We start from the raw sequence: 25,866 nt of genomic DNA on the forward strand, positions 1-25,866 counted from the left end.
ATATATTATAAAATAATAAATTTATTATAAATTTATAAAAATATATAATTTTTTAATATATAAATTTATAAAAATTATTATGATAATTTGTCAAGACCTATGTATTGACATTACTGCGTTGGTAAAACAGCTTCTGGGTAGACTCATACGTTTGTTGTGTACGAGATGCTATTGGATTTTTAAAAGCGATTAAAAATTCATTTTTTGTGATATAGCTGTGAGATTTACGTGAGTCGGATGATTTATACATCATGGCTGAGTATCTGGCGTCAATTTTCGGTACCGAAAAGGATAAGTAAATATCAAATTGTGCTTTACGTAATTGATTCTTACGAAATAGGTTATGCTCAAAATGTAAACTCTTGGTCATTTGTCTTTTTCAGAGTAAATTGCTCGTTTTATTTCAAAATAGGAGCTTGTCGACACGGAGATCGATGCTCGCGAATTCATAACAAGCCGACTTTTAGCCAGGTAAAGTAATGAATAATGCTTGTATATCTTTCATTCGCAATAACATTTGCATATTGATATACATATCTGGAAAAATATTAACAAAAGATACATCATGTATATCAGGATAACTCTTTTGCAAGGCAAGAACATTATTCTGATATTGTAATCATTTTTTGATATCTCTTTAACATAATGCTGCTAATGTATATATTCGGTAATGTAATGCTGCTCATATTCCCAATAAGCAATGTTAGAAATTTGATCAAATTTGTTGTCAATCTGCTAACATTGCTCACATGTTTGACTAACTGATATTTGTGCAGTAAAATTTATGTTTCTTCTGATATATATGTAAAACTTTAACATAAATCATAATTATAGTTTCAATTAATTGAAAGAACATTGATTGCATATGTGTTTCTTATTACGTATGATTTGTTTGTTTCAGACATGTTTGCTACAAAATCTTTATGTAAACCCCCAAAATTCTGCAAAAAGCGCCGATGGATCTCACTGTAAGTAAATTAAATTCTAATAAGAGCATTGCATATACGAAATGAGCATCACATCATTTGAAGCATCTTTCTATTTTACAACAGTGGTTGCAAATGTATCGGATGAAGAGATGCAAGAGCATTATGATAACTTTTTTGAGGACGTTTTCATCGAGTGTGAGGACAAGTATGGTGAGATCGAAGAGATGAACGTATGTGACAATCTTGGCGACCATTTAGTTGGGAATGTCTACATCAAGTTTCGCAGGGAGGAGGATGCAGAAAAGGCAGTCAATGACTTGAACAACCGTTGGTTTGGCGGTAGACCGGTTTACGCTGAGCTTTCACCCGTTACCGATTTCCGCGAGGCATGCTGTCGTCAATACGAAATGGGGTAATTATAAGCTAATACCATTACAAAAAATGATAGATACAAGGGTATATAGGCAAATGTGTATTTTTAGCGAGTGCACCCGCTCTGGATTTTGTAACTTCATGCATTTGAAGCCTATCTCTCGAGAACTTCGTCGGTACTTGTACAGCCGAAAGAAAGGTAAGGGTCGATCAAGATCACGATCGAGGTCGCGAGGTCGTGATCGCAGGAGAAGATCTAGATCCCGCGAAAGAAAATCCAGATCTAGGGATCGGCGCAAGGGAAGAGACGAAAAAGGCAGGGACGGCAGATCTGGTCGCTACTAATAACATCATTTCATCAATGTATTCGAAACATTTTCTGTTTTTATCTGTTAATGTGTTATATTCCAGTCTCATCTGAATTTATCTCATTTGAAATTATTTTTAAATATTTCTTTATCATATACACAAACATATAACAAATAAAAGATATATAGAAACGTAATACATTAAATAATCGAGTTTCTTCATATTCATTAAAGTTTTGTCATTGTCGCTTACCAAAATGGTATATTGATGTAAGTTTTGTAATCGCGGTATAGACTACACAATAAGTGCTAAGTGTCAAATGTATTTTTGCAATAGGATGTAATTATATTCTTTGTGTATTATTCAATTATTGTTCACAATGATTGACATAAGATTGACATGTGTATTCATAAAATTTGTGTACATTAAAGTTTGAATAAAAATGTATTGGCTGTGTCTTCTAATTTTTCTCTTTCCGTTTTAAAAAATAAACAAGAAATAATAAAATTTAAAATCGGTACTAATAATTCATTTAGCAGTTTATATTTTCTTTTTATATTTTTTGAGATAAGGATAATGCAATTCTTGATATTAATATGTTTGTTAATGAAATAACTGTATATTTGACATTTCAATAATTACTGCACATAAAAATTTTGAAGATAATGATATTTATGAAATATAAAAATATAAAAACAATATTAAATCTCTAATTACGCAAATTCTACATTATCCACGTCTCGTGGTAGAAACTTGTGGTATTCTCCGCAAGATTTCGTTATATATCACATACCATGCATCATAAAGTTTTGCCCTTTATTTTATTACTGCAAAGCCATTTAGTATGAATTATTACTCGAGAAAAAAAAAACACTTGTCGGCAAATGCTAATTTCGAGAAAACTAAGAGAAAAGAATAATTTATTTAAGTTTTAAGATAAACTGTTTCTACACACAAAATATATATATTTTAAAAAAGTACAGTGTTATGTATTATATTCAGTTGCAATAAAATTTTTTATGAAACAGATATTTCAATATTCTAAAAATATAAATCTATAATAAAAATAAATCTATAATAACATTGAATGTAAAATTTTGAAGTAACTTTTAACAACGCAGTTTTTTGAAATAGTACTTTACATTTTTCGCGTAAAATGATTATTCGCAACCCTAGGATCTTCACTTTCTTTTGTTCTTACTTTAATCTGAACGCATACTCATTGTCTCGTGCCGACCAACTGTTGCTCAACAAGTTGTTGAAAGATGATGCGAAAGTACGGCGGGCGTGCGCGCACAGCCGGGCGTAGCAAAAAAATTTAGAAGAAAATAAAAAAAAGGAAAAAAAAACGCAAAAGGGGGAGAGATAAACCGGAGGTTTTCAAGGAGAATCACGTCGTCTCAAAAATCGGTTCATCCGGACCCGGGCACGTGTTTCAGCTGGGCCTAATTGGCGGGGCTTTCGGACCAGTGGGCCTCTCGCTTCGAGACTTCGAACGGGCGTGCATTACCACAGCAGATGGTGGTCGTGATTGCAGCTGCCTCTGAAGAACACCTGCCTTCTCCTTCAGACAGCTATCGGAGAATACTGATGTTTGTTCTTTTCACCGCCGTGCACTTCACCCGCCGGTTATCTCGCTCTCGAGATTTCACCGTCACCGCATTATCGTTTCAATATGAAGAAATAATCGTTACGATGAAAAATTAACGCACGATGGATCGCGACTGATTTAATGTACTGCGCGTTTATTCGTACCCAAAAGAGTAAGATTGTCGGCAATATTAATGTATACGACTGTAATATAATAACTTAATAAATCATGACTCCGATTCCATTAAACTTGCACATAATCATTCGTTCATATTTATATGTTGAATTCGATTACGAATAAACTATAAATGCATCGCGCCTTTCCGTCATGGTTTAACTATAATGCATTACAGTGAACTCCTAAAAATATGTTGTTGGAAACTTCTTATAAATTTATATTTTTGGAAAGACCTGTTTTTTCATAAGAATTGTGCAACTGAATATAATTACGCTTTCCTATACATATTTCGCACATAACAACTGTTTATTTTAACATTTGAATAAATTTATCGATTTATTGTTTTCTTGATTTCTGCTGCACATAAGAGAAAGATCGGTTTTTATTTAAAAACGTTGTCATTTCTAGAAAATAACACTGTAAATTGCTAAAATTATTGTAGCCCCTAAATATTTCCTCCCCTCAAAACTTTATATATTTTGTATATGTCTTGAATATATTTGATGCGCTATTTTTAAGCACAATAATTGGTTGCTTCCAACATTCATAATGACAGATCACATACATATTAAATATTGCTCGCGCAACAATCTATCGCATTCTATTTTTATATTCCATAACTGGGACATGTCAATCTTCATAAGTGAATAAAATTGTTAACATAATCAAATAATTACAGTGGAATATAGAATCTAAATGTAGCTCAAAATAAATATAGATTTAATTTGTGGTTGAGAATATAACATTATAATTTGTCGTCTGTCTTGATCGTCCGTGGACTAAATGTAGATCGTGCCATGTCGCTCAGTAACAATAAGTAAAAATAATATTAATTATTCCAAGAATATATCCTCCTATTTCTCCGCAAACACAGTGGTTTTAAATCGATAATAAAGATAACAATCAATTAATTAGTATTATTGCAAAATAAAATATATTTTTCAAAAAGTTGAAGATTCTTGCGAGCAAGTGTCATAAACAAATTAATTATAATTAGCAAATTATACAGAATATAATTTACTTATTTCAATTAGTTTTCTGTAGCTATTTCAATACATTTTTCTTCCATCATACTCTTAGCCGTAATAAATTCTGTCAAGAGTTCGTGCGTCACTTGAGCTCGCAATCCCGCGACCCTAAGAGTGCGGATAAAAAATCCTTGAGGGCATCAATACGTGCGGATGCAAATTGAAAGTTCAGGAATGGAGCATGATAGTCCACGAATACCGTAATTAATCCTGGCGATACGCCAGACAGCCTCGTCACAAAAGAGAGACTCGTTTCTCTGCTGCTAGATGACGAGAGTAGGGGAAGGGGGAGAGAAAACAAGAGAGACGCAGGGTGAGAGGAAGAGAGAAGAGTCGGTTCTCGAAATATGCGCGCAGAAAATCGCACGCCCGCCGGGGTCTGATGGGGAACAATGGACAGCCCTGACCGCGATTTCCCTCGTCGGGGAAACGAGCTAACGAGCTGTCAAACGTCACCGAGCCGGAAGGGCCCGAGCGTTGTTGAATGTCGGTGGCACAGCGATGCATCTTCGATCAGGCTCCCGTATCGAGCCTTCCGGAGCAGGACGTGTCCCGTCTTCCGCTAACCGCGACGGAGATTGGCAATTACGCCGACCGAGATCGATTCAATATTGAAAACTGGAAACATTTCAAATAACAATTCGGAGACTTTCCGAGTATCTTGGAAAAGTGCTTGGACGCGCACGCGAAGCGACCGCCAGATCGGAATCCTTCTTACCGCGCATTACGGACGTAGCCGTATTAGCATAAAGTAACGCCGAAGTGTAGCGTTAAGTAACAAATCGTATTATCGCCCGGTCGGTTAATTACTCCGACGCTCTGTTCGCGGTCTCGAACCGGAGAGTAGATCGGCTTAACGGGCGGTACGTGAAAATTGCAATCGAACGTCAGGCGAGTCGCCTTCGCGACGTAAATGATTTATGAAAGCGAAGGGGAAAACGCGAGAGGGCTGTCGAAGAGAACCATTCCATAAAATACGGATAACTGCGTGTTGAACAACGACGAAAGCGAGGGAGAGGAGAGCCAGAGAGAGAGAGAGAGAGAGAGAGAGAGAGAGAGAAAGAGAGAGAAAGAGAATAGAATGTAAAAGAGGGCGCCTTTCAATCCCTCTATATGAGACGGCTCATTCGATGGCGGAAAAAAAATGTTGCGCGAGGACATTTAATCGCGGGGGCCGCCTGCGAAAAGCCCGAACCAAAGACTGGCTTTGAAAAAGAGAGACAGGCGTGTTCGAAATTCGATGCAGAATCACCGGTGATCTTGCAGGTGATCCCGACAAGGACGCCAGCCGCAGAGCTACCGGCCACGTCGAGCGAGGGGATAAAAAAAAAGATAACCGGCGGAAATTTGTAGTACGCGCAACGTGACGACCTAATTGGTATAATAATAAAAATGGCGCGTTTCGGCGTTACCATGCCGGTGAATTCTCGTTTATATGCAAATGCGCCCCGGCCGCGACGGCTTCAACGGCTATAGCCGAACCTCCGCAAAAAGCCGATCCGCTTCTTCCGTTGGCGTTAAAACGATCTAAATGATCTAATCGAGTCCCGACTGAAACTATAACCCGGTAATCTTGCCGATAGGCGTGCACCGTATCGCCATCGTACCGCATAATAACGTTAAAGGTTGATAAGATATTTGCTCAATATTATTTAGAATAAAACGTCTCTCGCAACTCCGCGGTGTCTTTTTTCGAGTCCACACGCAGACGTAAAATTATGCACCGTCGCGTTCTGATAATAAATAAATTAAAATTTCAGTACGCATACATCTGTGTGCGCGATAAAAGCACATCAATACGGTATACATAATGTAGGATGATATATTATTGATTGTACAATCAGTATCAGTGGCACAAAGAATAATGTAAAATTTAAAAAGTGTGAGATAAAAACAGCACTCGAAAATGTAGGATACATTAACTATTTAGTGAGCTTAAACCGTTGATTTATGATAAGTGTACATGAATTATGATTCGATGTATTGCCACGCAAGATTCTCGTTCTAATTTTTTCCTCCAAATTTTGTAGGGGATATTTTTCATCGTATTCATACTACCCTACCCACTTAAAACTACTTGAATAACGTATTTCAAGAATCGGGCATATTCCTCTCGGGATGCGCAGACGGAGCGATATAGCGCCTTCCAGAGATTTATGAGAGACGCCCACGCCGCCGTTCCTCCTCGCTGCCTTAGAAAAGGAAACCAGTTCATCAGAATTCATTGCAATCGGCATAATCGAAATCTGTTTTTGTTCTTCCTTGATTGTGCCGCGATAATGGACAATGACATTGTTAGGGGATGCAAGAAAGGCACGAAGAATGAAGAGAAAAATGGAAAGAGCCGCGCCGTCGAAAAGGGAGACTGTCATCGTCGAGGGTGAAACGACTCCCAAGAAGGAACGAGAGAATAACGACGAGTTTAATATGGCGCCTCGGGGCTCGTTTAATCATTTAATCGAGTCCCCGGCATGCCTCGGTTCTCCGCCGTCGTTTGCGCCTCGCCTCTCGCCTCGTCTTCATCTCGACGAATACCTTCGAAAGGACCGACGATTACTTAAGAACGAATTCGTGGGCGTTCTCTTTCTTCCTCCTCCTCGCCTCTCTCTCTTTCTCTCTCTCTCGTTCCACTCTTGAGACTTTTCCTCGTCACGGGCCCTTTAGCTCAGCTCTGCAATATCCGGTCGCACTCATGACGAAACTCATCGGAGTCCGGATCGGTATCCGTGGATAGGCCTGAGTCCGGCAATCGTATAAATAGTCTCGATAATATCGAATAGAGGCAGCAATATTCAAATACAAAGAGTAGCTCGAGTTGCTCGACCGGTTCGAGTGTAGAACAAACACTCGACGGTCTGCTATCGCAGTAGCTTACGAGGGCATAGATGTAATGAAAGAATTTGGATGCGTAAGCGCAATACTAAGCGCACGCGACCTACGTATCTTCCGCGTCATAAATTCACTCGATGAACCCTCGAACATTAAACCCTAGCGCATAAAATTTATACATTACGTGTGCAACTCTCTACATTTCTATTTTACGAAAGAAAAATAGGGAAATGTTAAAAACGTTAAAAAAATGATTATATAATGTGGCGCTTACTTGAATTTTTCATTTGAAACAACGAACTCGGGAATAATTAGAAGAGGAAAAATTATATCCATTTCAATATAAAAATTACAATCATTTTAATATAAAAATAAAATCCTTCGAAGATTGTTATTTTCCACACGGTTTCGAATAATACTTTCCGCGTCGCTTTCGACACAATATATAGTTTTACGATGAACAGTTGAAAATTTTATTGAAATTGTCACGATCGATCTCAGCTTTGTCGACGTGCTGAATCGTTGGATCAACGTGTTCCACCCATACGACTTGTGCTCGATCGTACGTGAAAAGAGTGACGACACCGTGGAAAATAATGGCAGCGGGAATTACGGACTTGTCAAAAACGCGACGTCTAGCCGGAAAGCAGTTTCATCTCTTTCTCTCCTTATTCCCTCTCATCTTGCAATTCTTGCCATCGGTTCCGCTCGACGGTGCGACAGATTACGCGAGAAGAGGTAAAATTGCGAGAATGGAGAACGCTCGGAGGGCGTAATAATTTGGTGCTAAATGCGGGGAAAACCCGGCCGCGCTCTGACGGTTAGTAGGTGGTCCGGAATGCAGTCTATCCGTAATGTAGCCCGGCGCGAGAATAGGTCAAAGTTCTCTTAGGCGTTTGCCATCAAAGAAAATGACGTTAAGACACTTTTGGCAAATATTTCGCCCCAAGAAACCACCGAAAATAAAATATACATAGCTCGTCTTCTTTATTTTATCTTTATTTTATCCATTGCAAGCTCTAAGCAAATATTTATTTATGAAGAGAAGACATTTATTTAATTATTTCTACTATATAATTAATTAACGTACGTTGTTCTCTATTCCATTGGAATTACAGAATAGAAATGTGAGAAGTTGCACGTAATTTTGTACGTAATTTTTTAAGAATAATTACGTCGACACGTAATTTTGTTGAATAAGCAAATTATAATTGTTTTGACTTATTATGGCAATTAATATTGTCAGAGAAGAAAAGCTTCTTGACAAGCAGAGAGTCCGAGGAAGAACCGAGGCAAAACAATAGGAGGTAAACGAGCTTTAAAAAATGTGCAAAAGCAGAGAGGATGGTATTTGAGGATGTTTAATGGAGCGTCTCGGTAAAGAAACGACCCGCTACCGACGCGCGAGTACTCTTGAGTCTTTCTCACTACGAGATCGGACAGTTTTGTTCGAGAAATCTCGTGACTTATAATTTGTCGAAGAAAATGAAGATTGAAATATAAGAGACGAGATATGTATTCCATAAATTATTATATACTATCTGATTCTAGCATATAGTAATGTTTATATTCTTGAAATATATAAAATTTAGAAGTGCCTAATTTGTGTTTAAATAAAAATTTATATTAATTGTATAAAAATGAGCCGTAACGTTCTACTGAGAGCGATTCTAAATACAAAAATGTGTTAAATGTAAAAATTGCAATGATCTTGTACGTACTGGCTGCACGTTTTAATTAAATAAAATATTTCTATGGAGTGTATTTTACATTTCCATTTCAGTTAAAATTACATTGTATTAGAGATCAACGCGTGACATCTGTGTTACATTGTAATTCATGGAGAAAAGTGAATTGTAAAACAGTTGTAGAACATGTTGTGTGGAACATGTCCTAAGTAGATTAATAAATGTTGTTCTAAAAATACGCGATTAATTTGCCACGTCGAACGATCAAGGAATGAATTGAAATGTTTTTAAGCGCAACTATTACATATTTCTTCATACCGACAGCAATTTCCAAGGTACTTTCTTATATTGCTGAAGGCTCGTGCGCTTCTTTTGTTCGAGATCAAAGGACACGCGGACATATGGCCGGATATGAGAATTTGCGCGCGAGCGCGCGTTTTTCGATAGAATTTGCGATAGGTCTATTCCGTTACAAATCTTTCGCCGCCAATAAAGGTCTTTATCCGAAAAAGCTTCCGCGTAGGATTACGAGCACGTTGATTCTCTATTGGCTTTTTCAGCGCGAGGAAGCCTCCAGCGGGACGCGGAATTTCCGTTCTCCGGCCGTTTAATTGGGATTTTATACGATGAATTAGACTAAAAGGCTATTCGCGTAGGATCTCTTAACGAGTATGGAAGAAAACCTCGGACGTCTGGCTCGCGCCGTTCCGCGGATATGTGCACGACGTAATATTTAAGCTCGTTGACTTTCCAGCACTTTGCTCGCATAACACCTGCAAGGCCTGGTTACTTTGCACTTTCAGTTTAGAGGGATGAGATAATCGTGAAGATATATCTTAGCTGTGTAATGGGTCCATAACTACTAAATCTTCCTGCGTTTAAGCTTTAACTTCGAGATTGTTTGAACTTCTTTTTTTGGACAGATATAGACTATCTTTTTTATTCGCCAACTTTTTTTACTGTTTTTATTAAAGTGTGCTAAAGAGACGTTATTCTCATTAACATGGATAATGAGATAACAATAGACAAAAATAATGAGCTGTTATAGAATGAATTTTGTGCGCAAATTATTCGCGCTTTTCGTGAAATAAATTACATTCCGCAAATGAGAGATCAACGCATTACAATGCAACTCATGTAGAAAAGTAGATTAATAAATATAGAACATATTACGTTAAACGTATGTAATTGCTGTAAGTGGATTAACGAATAGTATTTGGAAACACCTAATTAGTGTGCGTACCCCCTCATGTTTGGCACGTAAAAGCGGTGCAAGATAAAACGAATTTGTCTGCGAAACGCGCGGTTTGTCCGAAATTATTTCAAAGTAACCGACGTATATATAAAAGACGATGGTGCTGGATACATCGCGATGGTGTTCACTACGTTGCCGCGATGGATTTACGACGGGCAATACACGCCGACCGATTTTCTCGTCTATCTACCGGCACTCGGTGAAAAAGGAAGGGTCGTGGGCGGACGGGCGCGGCAGAGGGAGAGGAAGAGACGGTAGGATAGGGCGGAAGGCACGCTTCGTCGATTTCGAACCCCCCTGATTCTTCCCACGTCCATTTCCCTTTGTCGTCGCGTTTTCCTGCGGTCGCCGGCACTATGGCCGCTCTTCGTCGTGCCGCCCTTTCTGCTCCCTCAATCTCCCTTCCCCCCATCGATCGCGAAACGCGAAATGGGGATTCCCTTAATTTAGACCCCGTTTTGATGGAACACTCGCCCGATAATGGATTCGGGATGCTTTGACGTTTGGACGTTTCCCGTACAGAGTACCCTGATTTAGTGTGGATTTGACTCCGAAGCGTAGAACAAAGGCACTGATGTCCTCTGACGTAGAATCGGCGTTGAGTAAAACGCTGTAAATGTTTCTATATGTCTGGACGATGTCAGTAATTGTTAAAGACAGAGAGCACTCTCTTTCCGGAAACTTCACTTTGTCCACGCCTATAATAATCCGAAAAAATAATCTTACGCGATCTTGGATAAAAGAAAAATAACGGTGAGAGCACAGCAGCTAATGAAACTGCAGATTTCATCGATAATTACAAGGAAATAAAGGAGGTTAAATTTGAACATCGGACGTAAATAAAGTTAAATTATTGCCAAACACCGCGCAACAATAAATTTTGCACGCTAATAGTTTAAATTAAATTTGCTAGTTTCCATTATCCTGTTAACGCGTATCGGTGTTTGTCAAATCAGCATGTTTTTATGTATTTTTCATATGTTAATTCATATGTTGAAAGCTCAATTTACGGTTATACGCAAACAGCTAATATTTATTCCGCCGCAAAGTGCAAACAATTATCAGCGTGGCCAAACAAAAATGTACACATTTTGTACAATTACAAAGTGTCATTGTGTTAAAGGTAAACGATATTTTGAAGTGAATTATGCGTTATGTTGACGCACAAAAGAGTGATAAATTTTTCATTTGGCAATCACCATTGAGAAACACGATCTTCGCGAAGTTAGAGATGTTTCCTTCGCTTTTGCGAAGGTGGTAGCAGAAATTGATAGGATCCTGCAGAGCTGTGCGGATTTTTTGTATCAATTTTCCGGCTTCACTCAGTATTTGAGTGCATTGTACTCGGCGAACAATAATTCATCTCGATATTGCTAGGCTGGCTCTCGCATCCGATATTCCCTCTGCATATCGATACCGCTTACTCTTTCCTTTCCGCCCTCTCCTTCTCTATCTCACTCTCGCACTATATAAATCTCTTCTTCTCCCTCCTTCACTCTCTGTCTCATGCTACCGCCTCTCTCGTCCGCCTTTTCTGGACCAATAAAGTCCATGCGCGTTCGCGATTTTACGAGGCGAAACGAAACTTCGTCTATTAACTCCATGACTTATTAGCCACCGGGCGCGATGCACGCTAGCTGCAAGCAATCGCATCGATGACATATTTGACCGATGAATATAACATATTCATTGAAATGCTAACGAGGAGTACGAATAATCTGTTTTGAAACTATAAAGTAGTTGCAGTTATGCATATGTAGGTACATTGAATAAAACACCTTCAGTCACAAAGGCACCCTCCACGCGCCCCTGATACCGCATTTCAACAAAATGCAAAACAAAACGAGTAGCGACGCGTCTACCGTCCGATAAAATAGACGAGATTTTGTTGAAATGCGGTGTCTGCGCGTATAGAGCGTGCCTTTGTGGCAAAAAAATGTTTTATTTAATGTAGCTATGTATATAGAACTGCAGCTATATTATAATTTCAAAACAGAACATTCATCTTTGATCACACGAAATTGCTTGAGTTTCAATCTAGGTCGTTGTCCGTACGTTTATTTTATTTTAATTTTAATTGAGATATCTCGTTATTAAAATTTTTTTAAATTTAAATATAATATTAATGAGAGTGACATGTAAAACTATCACATAAAAAATTCGTAAAAATTTTTTTTGAGACTTTTTGTTACTACTATCACTGAATAAAAAATTGCAATGTGCATTATTTTCGTATTTAAAATTCTTGGTTCTGCGCCAGTCGATGTAACGGATAAATTTTTAATCACTTTTAATAAATATATCCGAGAGAGAGAGAGAGAATATTTTGCCTACCACCTGCCTGCACTTTCTCGGTTTCTGCCACGCTCCGCATCTGTCACAATCTCAACGATTCTTCAACGCGAGTCCGTTCGATACTTTCATGTAAAATAATCTTTTGGAACAGGCCTAGACGGCCTTGCCAGGTGTTTCGACGAAGGCATTGAATTTAGCCAAGCCTTATGCGAATCTTTAAACCGGTTTGAAAGAAAACTCTGTGAGAGGACTGCAAAGAAGGAGGACATTGTACAATGAAATCTCCAGAAGAGTGTTATTCCAGATGTAATAACTTTCAAAAAAATATATATAATAATCTTTATAATTATATAGATTAATTAATGCTAAACAGAGAAATAGATATTTCAGTTTTTTCATGAATATTTCTAGAATTACTTTAGAAAAGTGAAAAAACTATTCTCTGAGAGAGAGAAGTAACCGTATTTAAAAATAATTGATGATTAATAAATTATATTTTTAAATATTAGATTCTCTAATTTGCTATTCATTGACTGTTCCAATTCGCTTAGACTCATTTTGAAAAAAAAATTATTATTATAAGATTATCTAAAAAAAGAATCAGAAAAAAATTTATGAAAAATCTAAATAAGAATTATAACAAGTAGGTCAATAAAAAAACTCAAATAATTGAACACCCTCCTATCTCCTTTTCTCAAGAATCAAGTCAAAATTCCTCCTCCTCTATCCTACAGTAGTTAAGAATGATCTCAGTCGCGTGGCGTCTTATTATTCACTCTAGAGGCTTTATGTACTCTCGTCGCGTTTACGTTTGCGCGGCACGTGGACTCTCGCTCGTGGGATTCTCTCCGCTCGATAGAATGGCATGAACGAGGAGCAAGATAATGAAGGATGGAGCGGCTGGCCGGCCGGTACGGCCGGTGTTTGAGAAGCACTAGTCCGGTCCCTGCAGAGTGGTCGGTCTTCTACAAGGCTATCCGGCGGACCTGGCGACGGAACGGGCCACTTCCCGAGGGAACCCGTTCCATCTATCGCTACCTGGCCGAGTGCCTGAGCGCGTGAGTGAGAAACCGGGTTATATGCAGATACGTACTCCCTTGCCCCGTATTCCACCCCCTTTTCGCGACCGCCATCCCCTTCTGCCTACTTTCCTCCAGATTGTCACCCCCGAGGATCTCGCACAACGGTACCCTGCGGTACGTGCTACGCGAGGAAAGGAGTCTTTCCCTTTACCACACACACACACGCAACATACGCGCAGATACACACATACTCATACACAGCCCATCCTCCTTCGCGTGATATCCTCCGTCTTTCATCCTGCGCGAATCGATATTACGCGTAGCGTCACGTCTACTTTAAAACCACTCTCGGCATTCTCTCTTTCTCGCTCGTTCCGCGAAATCTTTGGAATCGGAAACTCTCTGACAATGGAGAGAGAATACTGTTACTTTAATATATCCTTTGCTTTTGTATCACGCGATAAATACAATTTTCCTTCATGCACAAAATTGATTCAGGTTTTTGCGTTTAATTATAATTATAATTATATTGTGTACGTGTGTGTTATAATTATGTACATATGTAAACAAATAATAAACAAATCAACATTTCAAATAATCAACAAATCAAATATTTCAATAAACAAATAATTGTACTCACCAGTTAAAATATTGTAATTTACACCGTCTGCTGAGAGTTTATTCTAGACTGCTCTGCGTCAACTCGATCGAAGGATCGACGAATGCCGGAAATCCGCACTTAGCCACGTGCATTACGTGCAAACGAAAGTCAACTTACGCTCTTCACTTTCGAAAGTTACGATTTCACATCACGATTTTGTCATGTAGCAAATTGTACACAAAATACAAACGCGAGATAAAACGCAATTTGTATCGTAATTAAGAGTTACATGTAAATTTAATCATTGAAATTGTTTAAGTAATTATATATATAGATAATTATAAATAAATATTCTAACAAAAATATAGTGAGAACAAATATTGTACAATGTGTCGATATTTTTTTAGCCATTATGTTAAAGAGGTATTTTTATGAAGCACTTTGTATTTAAAAGGTTCTCGAATTTTGTAATAATGTTCAGCTGAACAGTAAAACCGTTCGGTCAAAGAGTATACCATAAAAGCAAATCGATTACACTAATTGCTACATAAACAACTGTATCAAAAACTATTGCTTTTACATTACGTTAATGAACTGTGTAATTAAAACTGTATTTTGACAAATTGCTGTTTTGCAAAAATACTGAATCGTTTAATTTGCTATTAAAATTGAGTAAAAAATATTTATGTATGTTGAAATTATATTGAATATTATATTCTGAAAATTTATATTTATTAAATATTAACTTCTAATTTTAATTGTTAATTTAAAAGATTTTATTAATGAGATAAAAAGAAAATAATTTTGTATTTTATTATTTATTTGTAAAACTGTAAATTGCAAACAAGAAAATAATTCTCAAAGTGTAATTTTAAGCAATTATATAATAAATATAGGCAAATAAAAAAATAGAAGATATTATCAGTATTTTGTGCAATCAAATATAATAAACAAAGTCACTCACCGATCGTTGTACCCTAGCTAATGCCATCAGCTATATCTGTAAAATAATACATATATATTTTAGTTATTATACATTATCATATATTTTATGCACGTTGGTTATTATATATTCTTTGATTATTTCCATTTTAATTAACATATAATTATATGCAATAAATTATATGCATAATTATTTAAAAATTTTAATGAATATTCAATAAATGTAATAATATTTTAAAAATTATTTTTAAACATCTTAATAAATATTTAATAAATATAAATTGTAACTGTGTATACGTATATGAGTCACAGTTGTAATATTAACATTTTTTAATAATGAGCACATGATTACTCACTCAGCTAGGATATTGCAGTTTGTTCTATTTGTTGCAATTACCGCCTTAGGCTGCTTGGCATCCTTTGCATTGCTCAGTTCCATCGATGAACAGATGAGTATCGAAAATATGCATTAAAACATTGCCGAGCAAAAATCAACTTGCACACTTTATTTACGCGAAAACGGATATAAATAAATACAAACGCGTATAAAATGTAGGTTATGTTGCAACGCGTCCACGCACATAATTTTAGTCAACGATCCGTGCATTTAACCCAAGTAGCAAATGATCGCCATCTGACGTTATCATGACAATTCCCAAGTAGCAAATAACCGTTATGATGACGTCAGATGACGATCATTTGCTATTTGAGAAAGCAAGTAAACGACAATTGTTTTGGCGGTTCTACGGAAACGTACACACACACAACGATAGCAGCTTTAATCGACTATATTCTGACAAGTTAAATTTTCGACATATTAATAAAAAATACATTGCGTTTTAACAGCTTGAGCAATAAGCGGCAAAATTTTTACTTACTGAAACTGTAACCGTTTCAATCCAGTGTGAATATCGACGCGAGCGACAAAACGCTGTTAATCGCGTATATTCGCGATAAATGATACATTCCGACAATCGCTCGTCATTTTAATCAACACTTCTGATAAAAACTCACATTCGTTATACACTTTGGACAGATGAAATATGTGATTAATCACGAAGCGTTCGTAGCACTCACCATTTGGGCCGACATAGAGCAGTAAAGGCTGCCACTTTGCCGGAGGATGGCGTGCGTAGCGTTCCGAATATGTTGATATCGATAAATTTCGATATTGGCAATATTGTCAATTAATGCTGCACGCGCTACCTCGTCCTCTTCCCTCTCGCCATGACAGTTTCTATTACACTGCATCAGTTCACAGAGTACGAAACGCTCCGTGATGTATCGTATGTTTTGCCTGTTAAAAGCGCACCGAGAGTACGAATTTTTGTCGGGAGTGTCGATTAAAGTAACGCGCGATCGCCAGAATGTATCATTTATTGCGGATGTTCACGATGAAGAGAGTTTCGTCGCTGATGTTATAATTGGCGCTTCGGTACGATCACAAGTGAATACGAATTCCGATGCAGTAGACAAACACGAAAATAATACTTATGTTCGCTGAAAAGATTCGAAGCGCGATGGTACGGTCTTGCATTTGCGTTTTATTCACTGCGAAAAATTCGCGATGTTAATCTGCGATATTCGATAGTGTAGCGCGAAATTAATAATAAATGCTGGTTTCAGATATTCATCGAGTTTTCCATAAAGCAAATTTAATTGTAAGGCGGAATCTGCAGCGGGTAGAGTAATTGGCGCTGGATTGAAACTGGTGCGATTACAAGTGAGTACAAATTCCAATGCCACAAATGCACGATTTGCAACTCTATTTTAAAAGAATTGAAGCGTGATGTTTTTTGTTAGATGTATGTAGCGTAAAAATTCAGCTCCTCGGAAATTAAAATCAGGTAAAATATACTTATTGTGTTCGTGCCTGACGAGTTTCGAGCCTGGCTATATTGTCGCCGTTTTGAGTGTGCATGGATTGCTGAATGTGTAATATGATAATCTTGCGCGCACGATATTAATTGTATGTGAAGCGGGCATTAAGGCATCTTATCTCGCACTCGTGTACAACATCGATCGCCAATGTTACCAATATCAAAATGTATCGATATCGATGTAGATGCTACGCGCGCCACTCTCCGGCCAACAATGGTACTATTGAGACGCGAGCGTGTCCATTCTGGCATATCACTTGCTCCGACCGCCATGATGATTTCTCTTCTTACGCATCGCATCAGAACGCAAAGTACAGACGTTCTGTAATAATCCATACATTGTCCGTTAAAAGCGCACAGGGAATGCGAATTTTCATCGAGGACGCTGATTAAGGTAAGGCACGATCATCGCAGTATATTGTTTACCGCAAATTTTCATGATTGAGAACGTTTCGTTGCTGATATCGTAATTGATGCTGTTGTATGGATCGCAAGTAAATACGCGATCTCAAAAGCGTTTTCGATTGAACGGATTTTGATTCATCGCTGATCAATTAATCACTATTTTATGAATTCAAGTCTTTTATTGGCGGAGCAATGACGTCATTAATCAATCTTGGATCGATTAAAATCCGTTCAATCGAAAACGCTAAAAGATTTAATAATACTTATATTTGCTGAAGAAATTCAAAGCGCAGTTTACGTTCTCGCATTTTATGTACGACAAATTCGTGTTGATCTGCAATTATTAATGGTGAAGGGTGGGCATGCAATAACATAATAGATGTTGATGTCAGGTATTGTTCAGGTTGATTTATTAACTTTTCGATAGAGCTATTTTAATTGTTCGACGGAATCGCTCGGAGAATGTAGCGGCTGGAACAAATTACAATAACCTAACCTAACCTAACTTAACTAATTAATCGGTGAGTATAAAATTATTTTTGTTTAGTATTTAAATATATATGTAATTATAATAATATACACGTGCACGATTACAATTTGTATCTATTAAATATTTACTGTATCTATTAAATATTTATTAAATTTTTTAAATATTAATTTATGCGATTTGTAGTTTATATGCAGTTTCAGTTTCATGTAAATTGAGATAATTCAAGAATATGTAATACACAATATACATAAAATATATAATAATTTGTAATTAAAATATATATTTTTCCAGATACAAGTAGGCGGATTTAGCTAGAATACAACAACCGGTGAGTGAATTCATTCATTATACTTGCATAATTACATGAAACACTCATGTCTTCATTCACTAACACTTACTATATATTTATAATTAAAACTCGTACTTTGACAATTCTTGCAATTTTTATTTTTATAAGTAAATGATAAAATACAAAATTACATGCAATTTATTATTTTCAAATTATAAATCTAGAAAATTTTGGAAAGAAATTATATAAATATGTGTATGTAAGAAAATAAATTTTAGAAAGATAGATATAAACAATTTAATTTGTAAATTAAAATTCTTAAGATATAAATTTTAAGAATATAATGCCCATTATTGTTTCAATGTACATAAGTATATTTTTCACGCAATCTTATCAATAGTTTTAATCATTCAATGATTTTGCAAGAAAGCAAATTGTCAAAGTACGATTTTGGATGCGCGATTCGTTGATGCCACAAAAATATAGTTATTGATCGACACAGCAATTGCTATAATCGATTCGTTTTTATGGTGCGCATTGTACTCAACGATTTTCTTTTACTGAACATCATAAAATTCAAGGATCTTAAAATTCAACGCGTTTAATAAAAAGATCACTTCTTTGTTCAATGACTGAAAAAATATCGGTACATTACATCTTTTCTCATTGCAATTTTGTTCTAATATTTTTTTGCTTATAATTATTTAAGAAACTCCTAATTAATTTTATTTATAACTTATATTTATGATACAAAATGTATTTTATTTTGCATTTTATATGCCATATAGTATGCATACATAATTGCAAATGATAAATTATTTTGCTCAATGTTTTTTGTGCATCTTAACGATCTATTTGTATTGTGTGTGATGACTGTTTTTCCAAGATTCCAATATTATAATATTTGTCGCTCTCGCAATGTAGAATGTAATACCAAGACGGAGAGATTCCCGTTGTCATCTATCCCGCACGAATGCCTTTGTGCGAAGGAGATAGCGTGTAAACAAAGCGCGCGCACTCACGATGATATGTGTGTATCGTAAACATAACAACTCCGAGTTGCGCGTTCCAAGTATTTCGGTCTAGCTCGTGACGTCAGTGTTTGTGTATGTTTTTCTACGATTTAAGACGCGCGCCGTTGCTACGTGCGTATTATCTTTCTACCCTTCGTAGTACACACTCACGATCAAAGTAGACGGCAACGGAAATCGTTCTATATTACTCTTAATAGAATTAAGGGCTACACTCATATTTTAATTCTATTGTTCGCGTGATCGTAATTTCGCGATTGAGTATCATGGAAGAACAGCGATGGATCGTTAAAAGGAGGAGGCACGGAAGGCATCATTCAAGACAGAGTAACTTTCAAGGTAACTAATTTATCATTTCTTTATTATTTATTATTTATGAGATGTTAATCAATAAAGTGTAAGGATTTTGGTGAGTGCAATGAATTAAGCAAAGAGCAATATTAAAGAAAACTGAATATGTTTAACAAAAATCAATTACGGCCGCGGCGGCAGAATTGGTTAAATAAATAATATAACGCACCGTCGCCTGTCGAGCGTTTTCCATACGATTCCTATTCGAATCCAGGTACAATTTTCCGCGCTATCACCCGCGATAGTCTAAGATCTCCAATCCGCACTACTTAGCGGTCCGAAATTCTTCTTATCTTTTTGCAATTCTCGGAAAAACTTCGTCTCCCGCTAGTCATTACTCTTTAAGCCCGTTTCGCAAGTTTAAGATCGATTCTCAACATCACGGGCGATTTTACGCCGACTAATCCATCTGCCTCTTACGCTACTCTCCGCCTTCCGCTACTGAATCCTTTTTTGTCCCGTGAATTCGATAAGGATTCGTTAACATAATTTTGAAGCGACGCAACATAAAACTTCCGGCGATTCAATAATCAAGCCCCTCGATGAAGAAAAACTCTACGCACATGGTTCGCGGAGAGTCCCGAAAACTTACGTTTACATCATTTATTCCGTAACCTGAGTAGACGCGTGCCCTGCACGTGCGATGGCTTCCCAGCCAACCGGAATAACTCGGATAATTTTCTACCGTCTTTTGAAATTGCCCGTGCGGGCAACTTAACTTAACTCATGTAATTTTATCATTTTTTGGAAAAACCCGTGAGAGCTCAACTTCAGCATTAAACTTGTGTAAGAGCTTTTTTGTTGCCTTGCGTAAGAGAGAAACATTAAAGGAGCGGACACTACTTTTTCAATTTTTCTGATTTCCTATTAATTCTTAACTTAACTGGCTTTGCGGTCCTATATTCTGACAGTAGTAAGACGCTAAAAATCCTCTAGGACTGTCGAAGTCTCGACGATTTGTCGAGTCTCGCAAAAATTCCTCATTTAATAGTGCAATGAAGGCAAAACGACGGTAATTACTTGTCGGGTTGAAGTACTCTCGCGATCTTTCTTCGCTGTTTGCGTCGCTATTGTTTCCCCGTAACCGACTCGTTATATGAATCCGGCGAGTGGTACTCGGGCGCGTGCATAATAAATCTCTTTCATACACTCAAGTGCTTGGTATTTTGCATAAAAACGGGAAAATTGCACATCGTATAAAGGCTCAAATCGATTGTCATCGAAATTACGTATCGAATATAATTCAATAAACTGTGCTGAAGAGAACTCTTATCGCATATTCAAATGTTTCACATACTAAATTCTTCTTCCTCTTATAGCGCTTTGCCCTATTGTTACCAACGTGCGTCTCAGCTTTCAGAGAATGTCCAGCTCTCGTACCATCGTCTTGGCGGTCTCCTAGGTGGTCTCGTGGTATTTGGTCTTTCGACTATTATTATTTTGGCTAGATTATTCGATTCCGCCATTATGTCAACATGGTTCCTCCACTCTCTTCGTTTTCTCCTTATCCATCTCGCAGCGTCCTGGATTTCGCAGGTGCTTCTAATCTCCTCGTTCTGATCGAAGAGTGTACGCCCAGTAATCGATCTCAGTATTCTCATCTCTGTTGTTCCTAAGAGGCGTTTGATGGTAGTAGTTTCCGCTCTGGTTTCTATTGCGTATATCATTATCGGTCTTACACAGGTTTTATAAATTCTGGCTTTGCTCTCTTGGTATACTCATTTTCTTATTTATTTCTCCAGATTATACATACTAAATTCTATGGATATAAATTATTAAGACGGTCTGTCGCAATAAAAAAAACATGGCAGGTTTTAAAAATAGGGTCGAGAGGTAGAGTAATATTTTGTCTCGAATGATGTGAATAAAGTCACAAGTGTGATACAAAAGTCTGCAAAAATGCGCTCGAACGGACCCGGTATCCGGACACCGAGCAAGAATTAATCTCCCATTCGATTAAAATTCGCTATTCTTTTCTCTTCTTCGCGTGCATCAGATCACATCAGTGCATGATAAATTTGCTGCTATAACTGCAATTTTGAAGCACGAATGTCAACATTCCTCGGCAATTTCTATCACACATTAGCGCTCCATTTTTTTGCAGATGCTTTTTTTTCCCAGAACGCGAGATGTAATCTGCTTATAGAGAAGCGACAGCAATGTAGTATATTACATAAAAGTCTGTGCTTTGCCGTGCCTTTAATCTTCAATCCCCGCTGCCGACGATCGATCATCCGAACCGTAACAATTTTTTTAGCTTACCTCGCCGGTGATTCGCTTATCACGGGATCCAACGGCGGTGAGAAGGAAATAGAGGGAAATTCGCGGTGGTAAAATGCTTCTGTGCGCCACCGTTGGACGACGAGTCCTGTCCGTATCCTGGATTCGTCGCGGCGAGAATCGTTAATCGCGTTACAGATCGAAGAAGCGAGGACCGATCCCTCGAATATCCCGCCACTCGCTATTTTTTCGCTTCTCTTCGTACTTCGTAATTCTCCGGTGCCAGATTCGATTAGACGTTTTCCTTCCGCGGGCCGGATTATGCGAGATCTCGCCGGACGGAGAAGAGTTACTCTCACCGCCGTCCGAGTTTACCCTGCTTCTTTCGCCCGACGCGGAAAAGTTCTCCGCAACTATCTTCTCCCCGGGATCTTCGTTTTCTTTCCGATTTTCCTCTTGAAATATGTATAATGTATATAACCGCTCGTCCGTTTCGAAAGTGGGAAACTTACCTGGGTTCTCCGCCACCGGTAGCGGGGCTGACTTTTCTCTCCCGGTGTTTCTTTCCGTTCCGGTTGCTCCCGAGATTACGAGATTTCATTTAAATTATAATCACGAGCGCCATAGCGACGCCCCGGACTCGAGTGGATTTAATTAATAGCGTCTACAGGAGCGCGCGGAAAAAGGACGGGGCCCTAGAGAGTAGTCGCAATGGAATCGCCTCGTCTCGTTAGCTGGGACTTAGCGCGTCCGGAAACTGTGTTCTCGTCAAACAACGAAAACGAGACGAACTGACGATTAGCTCGCAATTTGTTCCGCTTGTCTCCGCATCGGAGTTTGAACCGTATTTTCGGATTGCGGTTTTATGACGTTATACGACTTTCCTTATAGTAACATAGAGAAGAAACTTATTATATAATAAGTAGAATATTTCCGAGAGTTATGTCCCGTGCATCTCGTTACCGATTTCATTAAATCGAGCGACGTTGGAAATGAGAAATTAAGGGTCAAACAACGCGCCAATAAAAAGTATGTATTGCGTCGCAATTATATCGTAGCGTGTAGTTTACTGTAGGGAATTTGTGTCGAGAAGAACGCATACTCGCCGCCGTGGAATTCTGAGTAATTTGAAAAATTTAATGCACTATCGAGGAGTGTGAGACTTTCTAACGTGCCATTGCGAAGCAAATATTATTTTATCGTAGCATAGAATATCTCTTTCGTTACAATATTTTTTGTTTATATTGCGCAAAATAACATTACTCAAAGACAACTTATTTTATAAAACAGTAATTCTCTCATCGTAAAAATTAATTTCATAAATAATTTAGAATATTTTTCCCTTTACAAATATAAAATTCCACGACAAGTTCAATAGCATACCCATTGCAAGGAAAATGCCCCTTCTTTTTACTTTTACATATTTATTGCTATTAAAAATAAAGAAAATTATTTAAATTTGTGTTGCCAAGTAGAAGTATTTTTATTACAGATAAATATAATTGAATAAGTACAAGCAGAAAAAAGCGATGAGTAAAAATAATATCGCAGAAACGGTCACAAATAGAACGATATTAAATTGAATTTACGCGAACATGTTGATTCTTTTCGCGAGCGCGTTTTTTGAAAAACACTTGGAATTGTTTGGAATTATTTGTGATTATCCATCGCCGTGGTACTATTTTTTTCAAATTCAATATATCTCGTCGCGAAGCGTATCGCTAGCATATGCCGTATTTGCAGCAATATTTCGGAATAAATTTATCATTGAATAGAATTTTTTTGAATAGAATATTTTCAAATATGTTCAGGAGCGGTCGATGTTACTCGTTTGTTTATCGTTACTTTTTTGTTGTTTTTTTATCTTGCTATACTAACTCTATACTGTATTTATTTAATAAATAAATCAAAACAAATTCAGCATTTATAGAAATAAAAATAAAATTTATCATTTTACATAATAGATAGTTGACAAATGGAGTTTTAATATCACTAGGCAAAATATAATCTTTGTGGGGAAGCTGCTGGAAACGTATGTCAGATACATCCATTCGTGGCAATTGCGAGAGAGGTCGTACTTCTGACAATAACGGCTAGTAATAACGCATTTGTATCTCCGCCGAGACTTCAATGACGATCGTTTGGTCCATAGAAGGGGCGCTCTGTTTTTTTTTCCGCCCTATGCGATGAGGTTAAGATAGCGAGTAGGAGAATCTCCCAGTTAGGATCTACGAGGCCGGGAGAGAGGCGATTGTCTGCATGCGGCAGGGAGCGGGACTAAACATAAAATATAGCCGGAGGTACACGCCCACGCATCGACGGCGGTTTCCCGCCGTTAAATACCTAAACGCCGTCAGCCCCTAGCGGGCCAGTACGTGCGCGCGGCATGTTAAACGATTAATCGCGCTGATTGGATTCCAATTAGCCTGCTAACGGGTACAACCGTGACCATACCAAATACCTGATACTTTCGGATTTTGCGTATTACCGAACATTCCCGGCACACCCCCCTCCGGCTCGTATGTAATACATCCTAACCTGCGCAAGTGAGCATGCTACGTGAGATTCTCGTTTGGAACGACGCATACATTCTCGCGCAATAATTGTTGCGGTCGATATACAGGGATGGAAATCTATTTTCTATTAATTCTCCAAATTGTATGTGTTTCTCGTAATGAATAAAAAATGTTTGAAAAGAGTTCTTGAGGAAAGGTTAAAATATTGCAGATTTAAATGATTAATATGGTCAAATTTTTGTATGAATAAATCTTGAGATTTCTGTTATCGAGTCAATTACAGACTCTTTATTTTAGAAATAGTAAAGTTAAAAATTTCTAAACTTTAATTATATTTTTCTTGATCTTTATGTCTTGAATTTTTTATTATTTTTAATTACAAATTTTTAAATTATTAAATTTAGATTTTCCATAAATTTTTTTTCTTTTTTTCTTTGTATTAGATTTTTTTTTTTTTTAGTGCCTTAGAATTTAAACAATTTTTAACTAGTTTTTAACTAGTTTTGTATTTACTCGAGCAATTACGTATATAGAGTGGTCCACGAAACTAGGCTGAGCAGCATTTGTGCTGTTGAAGATAGGAAAAAATGGTAGAGGAAAAAGTTAAATTCACATAATATGAAAAATTTGTCTATGGTCTTATTTTTTTCGTGAGTGCAATAATGCGTCAGAAAAGTACAGGTACACTTTTTTTTAAATAAAAATATGTATTTTTTACATGAATAGGTTTCTTTAAATAATCTCTTTATAAAAGTATTAGGATAAGATACTCGACAAATTAATATTTCACGAGATATTTAACAAAAAATTTTTTTACATTCTTTAACTCTTTTCTTTACCATTTTTTCCATTTTCAACAGAACAAACGTTAAAGCTCGGTCCAGTTCCATGGACCATTTTGTATAATTATGTATCTCATATAATTGCAAACTTGCTAAGAACATGCGTCAGGATGATACGCTATTATACGCGGTAGCGCTTTGTTAACAGTAAAATGGACGCGCCAAGCGTTGCGTATATCTAAACTTGCGTTTAAACGGTCAAGAACACATGGCATCGCATCTATTTAATTAATTTGAAATCCAAGGCACAGAATTTCATTTATTATTACGAATAATATTATTGCTAAGCTGCACTATAGTTCCGTTTTAAGTGCAATATTGTAATGTAAATGTAATAATTTGTCTTTTACAGGTAAATTTTCGTGCTGCTTCGGTGTTAGTGAATTTTCGTTCCCTCGTAATTTCGCTGTAATTTTCCTCGGTCGTAATATAATAAAGTACGCGTCGCGAATGCCGGGAGTGCGTAATGTCGGGAGTGTCGTTTCAAGTACCGCGCGATCTTCGATTCGTATACATACGCGAGATTATATTTGTGTATGTGTGTGAGTGCCACAGAAGGAGCAAAACTGAGAGGATGAGGAGGAGGCCTAGGGGGCATCAGGCGACGTCGCAGCAGCATTATGGTAAGTAATTTTTTATATAAAATTTTGTTATAAAATTTGCGACGTCGCAAGCGGTGCATTTATCTTTTCGCTCTATAATTATTATTGCATATCGTATCTATATATTACTCAAATGATTCCTTTACTTTTTTCCGTCCGTTAAACAGCTTACGTGTTCACGAGATCTCGCGAACCTGATAAA

General features: G+C 37.2%; 2 protein-coding genes across 6 annotated transcripts in view; both read left to right on the top strand.

The window, feature by feature from the left end:
- The first annotated feature begins 126 nt into the window (after positions 1–126).
- On the top strand, positions 127–2,057 carry LOC105671938 (splicing factor U2af 38 kDa subunit). The gene is made up of 5 exons (XM_012366504.2): positions 127–295; positions 384–471; positions 902–968; positions 1,053–1,341; positions 1,412–2,057. Exons 1-5 carry the CDS (start codon positions 252–254, stop codon positions 1,644–1,646), a joined length of 723 nt encoding a protein of 240 aa, XP_012221927.1. The 5' UTR covers positions 127–251; the 3' UTR covers positions 1,647–2,057.
- A 15,100-nt stretch (positions 2,058–17,157) lies between these two features.
- Positions 17,158–25,866, top strand: part of ed (echinoid) — a 212,576-nt gene continuing 203,867 nt past the window's right edge. For 2 of the 5 annotated variants that reach the window (XM_012366478.2, XM_067353093.1), the window contains exons 1-5: positions 17,160–17,312; positions 17,751–17,844; positions 18,105–18,141; positions 19,027–19,472; positions 25,415–25,685. Coding sequence is in view for 4 of the 5 variants with exons in the window: in XM_067353093.1 (XP_067209194.1) it covers positions 25,529–25,685 (157 nt within the window). In the remaining variant the exon portion in view is untranslated. Of the gene's footprint in view, positions 17,313–17,750; positions 17,845–18,104; positions 18,142–19,026; positions 19,473–25,414; positions 25,686–25,866 lie in introns of all 5 variants that reach the window. The other 3 variants (XM_067353094.1, XM_067353095.1, XM_067353096.1) reach the window with 3 other exon arrangements.

The sequence above is a fragment of the Linepithema humile genome, chromosome 4 (genome assembly GCF_040581485.1).
Source record: "Linepithema humile isolate Giens D197 chromosome 4, Lhum_UNIL_v1.0, whole genome shotgun sequence".
In the NCBI taxonomy this organism is placed as follows: domain Eukaryota; kingdom Metazoa; phylum Arthropoda; class Insecta; order Hymenoptera; family Formicidae; genus Linepithema; species Linepithema humile.

What these genes read in the sequence shown, in the direction of transcription:
- LOC105671938 (XM_012366504.2), top strand. Translation starts at nt 252, where the DNA reads ATGGCTGAGTATCTGGCGTCAATTTTCGGTACCGAAAAGGATAA. An exon ending in ACAAGCCGACTTTTAGCCAG is followed by an intron (nt 472 to 901) that starts GTAAAGTAATGA and finishes TGTTTGTTTCAG; the next exon opens with ACATGTTTGCTACAAAATCT. An exon ending in TGTCGTCAATACGAAATGGG is followed by an intron (nt 1,342 to 1,411) that starts GTAATTATAAGC and finishes GTGTATTTTTAG; the next exon opens with CGAGTGCACCCGCTCTGGAT.